Genomic DNA, 8128 nt, shown 5'->3' on the forward strand with positions numbered 1-8128 from the left:
GTGATTACCAAAGAGAATTTCCCAAATATTTTTCAACAATTGTTCCACTTTTTTTCAATTTTTAAATTTGAACAATTTTCCTCTATACCAAATATATTTCTTTTTTTCTTTTAAAAAAAAAATATATTTCTTTTTTGGTGTTTAGAGAGCAGACAAATGATGAAAATCGATCCTAATATCTCTTTGAACCAAAAAGAGAGCTCTATCCACTTGAAATACCCCTCACTCTCATGTCACTATGTCAAATTCATTACCAAGTGCATTTCAAAAGGTTTAAGCTTATTTTTTTCACCAGCACTTTGAAACTCAACTCATTTGAGTACTCCATAATTTATATCGCAACCAACCAGGCTACAACAGGCATGATAAATCAATCACTTGCAAGTAGAAACACATCTAACACAATCACAAGGGAGCTTATTCACATACGCAAGAGAATCCAAAATAATCATTAGGGGTAATTGCTAAATCTCATAACACAATAAGCATAGAGTTGCAAACTAATATAACATCTCATCAACAGCACAAAATCCCACAGGGAAAGAACAGGAAACAAAGAGAAAAAAACATCTGGCTGATCAAGAAATCGACAACAAAAAAGAATCAGTCCTCAATGATGAACTCGACCCTTGAAGTTTTTACTTCAGATAAGTACCCTTCTATTTGCTGGTGGCTAACTGAGACTCAGGCTGCAAGAACACATTTTACAACAATGGTCAGTATTCTGTATAGAAAATAAGCACATAATATAGGAGCTGATAACACATAGCAGAGTAACCAAGGATTTAAGTAGCAATAAAGAATAAATACAAAGGCCTCTCAAACTATTGCTTGATGTTCAATTGCTTGGTTGGGGAGAGAGGCTCGAGGAGAGTTAAATAAGTTCTACAGAATAATACAGAAAATTGAGATGGTTCAATTAAATTTGAATACCCTGACCCAATGCAATTATAATCTCAAAGATTTTAAAGGGGAGGAGCCAGAGAGTACTTCAATCATGTAGATGCTATCTTCCCTAGGTCTTGCCTTAGATGGTATCTACAATGCATTTGGCATATCCCATGTAATTATTTTCAGCTACCATTCAAGTCCTTAGCTAAAAAAGATAGGCAATAGTAACTGAGGCCTTCTTATTCATACATCATTAAATAATGAGCTTAGTAAGAGAATTTACCTCTTTCCTCACAGCTTCTTCCTTTTCCGACAAGGTTAGCTCAATGTGGCATGGATGCGACATGTAAGCTGCCAAATAAAATACATTAGTTACCTGCGATAATTTCTGCAAATTAAAAAAATAACAGAGAAGTGAACACTCACGATTGATTCTTCCATGAGCACGGTATGTACGGCGTCTCTGCTTCTGAGCTTGGTTCACCTGAATGTGTGAGATGTATAGGGAATCGACATCCAAACCTTTCATCTATAACAATTCAAATAGCATGATGAGGATGCAGCTCCAAGAAATCAGTTGTGGAAAGATGTTAATAACTCAAGCAAATATGCACCCTAGAAACTAGGAAACCAGTGTCACATACTTCAGCATTGCTCTCAGCATTTTTTAGCAAGTCCAAAACAAATTTGGCAGATTTAACAGGCCAACGTCCTTGTCCGTTTGAATGACGGTTTTTCGCCTGGGCAGTACGGCCAACTCCTCTGCAAAAACGACGGAATGGAATTGCTTGTTTGTGGGCAAGGACATCCTCCAAGTACCTTTTAGCCTTGCCTAGAGGCATTTTTCGGAGTGCAAAGGCAGTTTCTCTGGTATTCTGTGTACAAAAAGAATTAAACACAATAATTGAGATTTAAACAATACCTAGAGCACAATCTCAGCACCATAATCAAAGAAATCACCAACATTGTACAAATATACATCAAAGGCACAAGTCACCAACATCATAAATAAAGATTCATTATACATACTAGCACAGCATCACTACATTAAAAGAAAATTAAATAATCAATCCAACAAAGAAAATTCATCAAATTGAACAAAGCTTGCCCATGCAACTGCTCTTAATTACAAGAACGTATTTAAAGTACTACCTCCGTCAATTATTATGTGCAACCTTGGAATTTTTATATCTCACGAATAATACCTCAAAGTTGCACATAATACTTAATGGAGGTAATAGGGAAGAAATTGCTATCTGAAAATGGCAGTTTGCAATTTAGAAAGTCATTGTCACTATGTTGCAGTCTTAATCTATCTTACAGATATCACTCATTCTGGAAAGTCCAGCATCTCTTGCACCCCCTACCTAATGGCTAAAGCTATTCTCGTACGGTCGTACCCATCTCAACCAAAATCATATATTTTTTTATCTTCCATATATGCTTGATGTTCATGACAACATCAACAAAACATGTATATTAGACACACAAGACAATAAAAAATTGGATAATGAAAGAAAAACATATAATGGCACTCGTCAAAGAGGGATACCATAATACAATCCAAGGTTACAAGGAAAAAACGCAAAGTTCAACATTCTCTTAAACTTCAACACCAAGGCAGGCACTCAACTAAAAGTTTCACGGTCTCATACACTCATTTGAATTTACTACATTAAAACAATGAATTTCACCCTGTTGTATAATTATAATATAAATAAATAAAGCAGCTTGATCACCCTATTCCTCGATGCTTGGCAACAAAGATTCAATTTTTTTTATCAAACAATTCCATTGTGTACTTTTATCAGATATGAGAAAGGCAATTCATCAATGGAAAGTAGGAAACTACTACTAGATCACACATATACTCTTATAATCCCCTAACTGCTACCAGCGAAGAACAACATATACTCCTAATTCAGAAACACCCCATACGAATTATTTCTAGCCAATACAATTCAATTTATACACCAATAAGAAACAGCATATATACAACAAAGTAAAAACAAAATCGGATTAAATCAATGTTATAATACCAAAAAATTTAACACCCCATTACAAAAACCAAAAATCCCGGAAAAATAAATGCGAATATAAACCCAAATTACCTTGAAATGACATCGGAGATCCGACCCTCTAGCCTTGCAAGCTGAAAAATTGATACAAATTAATACCCAAAAATCAAAACCCACAAAAATCAATAACAAATGGATCAAAAGAGGAAGAGAAATGGTGTAGAAAAAGCTTACACTTGGTGGGGTTTTCAGGTTCTTTTGAATACTTCACCTAAAAAATTCGAAAAAAAAAACATAAATTTAACATAAATCAAACATAATAAACGGATTATAAGGTGGAAATGGGAGAAAGAGATAGAAAAATACAGACCATTGTTGCTCCTTGATGTTGCTTCAATGGCAGAACTGTCCCAAAATGTTGGTGAAGGTTTTGTGATGAGAGAGGGGAGTGAAGGAGGTAACTCAGATTTTATGAAAACCCTAATTTCTTTCAGGGTTTTTTTTTGCAACTGGGCTGGGCCATTTTTGGGTACTTAATTGGGCCTTACCACCGGCCATTTTACTACGCACATATTTGGCTGGATTCCGGGGGTCTAGTGTGTTGTTTAGGATGAAAATCTACATCCAATTACTCCCACTCTATTTTTTAAGTGAAAAGTTTCTCTTATGCTTGTATGTCAATACGAAAAACACAAACTATTACTTCAGTCTCGAGTGACCAAATGTTTCGTCAATCTAGCAGGTTTTTGATATTTTCCAGTCCAACGGGTTTATGATCTGATGTCTGGATGATATCATCTATTGGTTGGATGAAATCCTCTATTGGTTGGAGGATATCATGACTGGATGATATCCTCTATTGGCTATATGATGTCATTTATGATTGTATCTATAATATCCTCTATTAGCTGGATGATATCCTCAATTGGCTATATGATATCATGGCTGGATGATATCTTCTATTGCTATATGATATCATTTATGATCGTGTTTACGATATCCTTTATTGGTTGGATGATATTCTCGATTGGCTATTTGATACCATTTAAAAATTGTGCCTATGATATAATTTATAGGTTAGACGATATCCTCTATTGGCTATATGACGATATTTTCTATAGGCTATATGATAATTGTAGACACCCATTTGTGTCTCCCCAAAATCAAACCCAGTGATGAGTACCTTTCGCGTCGAATCATAATCGAATGAAGTGAAAGGGTGGAAAGTTTAGTGTTGCGGATAGTTTTAATTTCTTTTCTCTTCTCTCTGTTTTTGAAAACTTATTTTAAGAAAACAGTCAATTCAGTTTGGTTGGTCCATGATATGGGTCTAATAGTAGTGTAGTTGGATGGGGTTTGACAAGAGCTTTACAACGGTATATTGTAAGCCCAATTCCGATGAATATTGAGGAAGTTATGGCCAATTTACTGAACTGGGCCCGGTTTGAGCCTTATATGCGGCCCAATGATCTAGGAGAGGGCCTAATATAGATTTATCATTCCTAATGCAATTATGAGTGGTTTTAGTCTTCTATATTCTTCTAGAATGTTCTTTTCATTCCTAATTCAATTAGCATTGATAAATTGACTTTTGTTGACTTTTCAGAGTTTTAATTAAAATCAAAGAGTATTTTTGAGAAAAATACGATTTTATCCTCCTGTACGACAATTTCTATCTAATTTTAAGAAAACGCGTGATAATCTGAATTAGCGCCAAACGCCATTTGTAGCGCCTGGCGCTAGCATTGGCGCCTGGTGCTAAAGTTGGCGTCTGGCACCAATAGCCAGCGTTGGCGTTGGTTTAATTTTACGTGCGCCAGAACTCTATTTTGATATTTTTATCTTTTTGGCTGATTTACTTTATAAATAATGTCGTAAAAACTCCGTTTTCCTCAACAATCATCAATTCTCTCTCATTTCTTCAATAGTCATATACCAACTCTCATCAAGATTCTCTTGATCATTCTCTCTCTCTCTCTTTTTCTAAACTAGCTTTTTATATACAAAATTCCGCATTCATTAGATCTAGATACACCTAGCCATATTCGAAGTTGCCTTCGCCCTAGACGTGAAAGGTTTTAATTTCTGAGGGTTTGGTCCCAAATCTCTCTTTCCATTATTTGATTTAATTGTTTCAATTATTATTTTCCTTGAAGTTACTAACGTGTGTATTTTTTTATTAGAAAGAGGTACGAGGCATCAAAGTAAGTACTTTAATAGTTTTAATTGACGTTATGATGTAGAAATCATGTTTAGGTTGTTATTATGATATTCCTAGTATCATGTCTAGGGTAACTTTAATATTAAATATGATTGTTATGATGCCTTTTATATTCTTCCTAATATTTATGATTGTCAGTATCATGTTAGGGTTAAAGCTTTAATTTTTAATGTTTAGTGACATGCTAGGGTTTGCTATTAATCTTGTTAGTATCATGCCTAGGATCTTGCTATTATTATGCTTTAACATGATTATGATTATTATGATTTTTATAATTGTTATTATAATGATTATTATTATGATGATTATTATTTTTATTATTTATTATGTTGCTTGATATTTATTGTTATTGCTCGATCACACCTTTTATGCATGTTTAAAGGGAATTTTGGTACTTGTAATCACGCTTATATAAGATAATTAATAATCTTGTTTATGGTTAATTTGATTATAATTCAAGTGTTCGCCAATAATAGTTTTATTTGTGCATTAATATTCAACCAACATAGATAAACATGTTTAGGTTTAATCCTATTGATTGTATGTTAGTCAGAAAGCGCACATGAATACGATCAGAATAAAGTAGAGGCCTATTATTAGGGCAGGTTCAATCTCTTTTAGGCTGGATTTGTACCTTCGTCCCCGAACCCTATTTGGTTCAAGACCTTATTGGAGTTGACGATCTCTTGGATCGTTAAGGGTGTAACCTTCACCTCGTGAACGGTTTACAAGTTCCTTAAAAACTTGTTGGCAACTCTTTTGCTCTATCTTCTTTCCCTTTGGATGCCACCGTACTTTAGTGTATGATCATAGTGGGGTTCAAGCTAGGGGGCTAACGCTTGAAATATTCCCTACAGTTTTTGGCGACTCCGCTGGGGAGGATTTCTATTTTAATTCCTGAATTTGTTTCGGCAATGATTTAGAATGAGTGGATGAGACTCGAAACGTTCTAAGTATTTCATGTGCGTAATTTTGATTAACATTATTGTCATATGCATAAAAAAGATCTCATTGGAAAGACCATCCGTAATGAGTTAAAAACATAGGATTTTACACGTAGGAAATTTGAGAAATATCTTTCACAACTAGGACCGAAATAACAGTGCGCGAAACTGGAAAATTTTATCGAGCACAGAAAGCTGCTGAGGCATGTAGGAATTAGTGTCAGCGACCAGAGCATTGGCGCCAGACATTTAACTGTAGCGCCAGACGACAGGCTTGTCGCCAGGCGCTACAGCTAAAACCTGGCGCCAAGCTCTGTTTGCTGGCGCCAAGTTCCTCCAATACCGAGCCAGAAATATGCGTTCTAATTTCGACCAGTTTTTCGTATTGTTTGCTCGATTTTACTTCCTGATTGGATTTTTTCTCACTTTTTAGAAACCCATATGTGTTCTACATATGGAAATAACCCTCTGGGAATTCATGCTCCATCTACCTGATTGAACGCTCTGAGCAACAAAGGGTACATCCGAGAATGTTGAATCCACCAAACCATGGAAGCGAGTTTTTCTAAAACTCGCGGTGTCCCATCCACTCGCGCTAACCCTTCACGGTTAGGCTTCCGCGCGGTGCATCCGGACAATTAACCATGGACCCTCTTTGACTAAACCATATCCCGAACTTTAGAGAACTAGAGCCATGGTTAGGTTGCAAACTCATTGCATCATATTGTGCCTACTTGACTAATTGTGCATTATTTGTTGTGCATATACTATGATTTCTTAACCGTTTGTTTGACTTGTGTTGAGATTTAATAAATTCATGACTTAAAGAACTTTGCTTAATTAATTAATTAATTTGAGTCAATAAACTCTAATTTTTAATCAGAATTGACCTTGTACGACTTTTGGCATACCCCTGTTGATTAATAACACCAAAAACAGTCCCAGATTGAAGCTCTAGCATTGGCGCCAAAGTCTGGACTGTAGCGCCACTCTGTGGAGTGTGGCGCCTGGCGACAGCTCTGTCGTCTGACGTTACACTACACAGTGCGACGCTAGTCCTGTCGTTTTGCCGACAGTTCGGATTATTGATCGAGTCATCACCTAGTGTCTAATTAACCAGTTTGGTAATTAAGTCGGTTAAATTTCGCTGTCAATAACACCTTGTTGAGTTATTAATTGAGTCTAGACACTAAGTTACATAGTCTAGCCACATGGTCATGACACGAGTCTTAACATATCACCTACACTCACTAGTCTTAGCACACACTTTGAGTATATATCACCATGACCATGTCTTAGGTTCATGCATGAGTCGGTTTTTTCCGTCATTTGAGCTGGGGGTACATTCTATTCCTAATTTTTCATATCCCTCCATCTATATCATTTTTTCTTCACATTCTATTCCAATCTTTCTTCACTTCCTCCATCCATTGCATGTTGAATAAAGTTTGAGTCAAATAATTAACAATAGATATCCCCAAATTCCTTTTCCACAGTACTTGGTCGAGGAGAGAAGGGCGATTAATCAAGGACAACCTCTTTATTCAAGTCTCAATTTTTGATAAACCAATTCGTCAAAAGAGGAAGGCTAAAAAGATAATGGCAAGTCAAGAAGAGGTCAATGAGCTTAGGAATCAATTGAATGACGTGGCTGAGGTGTTAAAGGCTTTAACCCTCAAAATTGATGACCCTGTGAAGCAACAACAAATGACCCTCATGCAAGAAAGTTTGAGCAAGCTATCTAGTGACTATAAATTTCAGGACATTAGTTCACAACGGGTCTCGCTGGACAAGGAACTTCTTCCGCATAAGTTCAACGCCACTGACATCCCTAAATTCAAGGCAACAGATAACCCTTACTTTCATCTAAGAGCTTTTGAAACTATAATGAGCATTAAGGGTATCGATAAGAAGGTTTTCCCCTCTCTGTTCCCACTATTTCTCGAGACCGTTTGCCAGCAATGGTTCTTTTCCCTTGATAAAGAGAAAACCTCCACCTGAGAGTCCATAGCAAATGCTTTCATAGATAGACATAAGTGCAACATCCAAGACGA

The 8128-nt window shown here is 36.1% G+C and overlaps 1 protein-coding gene across 1 annotated transcript; it reads right to left on the minus strand.

Annotated features, from left to right (window-relative positions):
- Positions 1-397: 397 nt before the first annotated feature.
- LOC110724294 (60S ribosomal protein L17-2) lies at positions 398-3427 on the minus strand. Its single transcript, XM_021903716.1, has 7 exons — positions 3280-3427; positions 3144-3180; positions 3003-3043; positions 1536-1766; positions 1318-1420; positions 1175-1242; positions 398-689 (listed from the first exon to the last, which is right to left on the minus strand). The coding sequence occupies exons 1-7, from the start codon at positions 3280-3282 to the stop codon at positions 660-662; spliced, it is 513 nt and encodes a 170-aa protein (XP_021759408.1). The 5' UTR covers positions 3283-3427; the 3' UTR covers positions 398-659.
- Positions 3428-8128: the final 4701 nt, after the last annotated feature.

Source organism: Chenopodium quinoa, unplaced genomic scaffold (genome assembly GCF_001683475.1).
Source record: "Chenopodium quinoa cultivar QQ74 unplaced genomic scaffold, ASM168347v1, whole genome shotgun sequence".
NCBI lineage: Eukaryota > Viridiplantae > Streptophyta > Magnoliopsida > Caryophyllales > Amaranthaceae > Chenopodium > Chenopodium quinoa.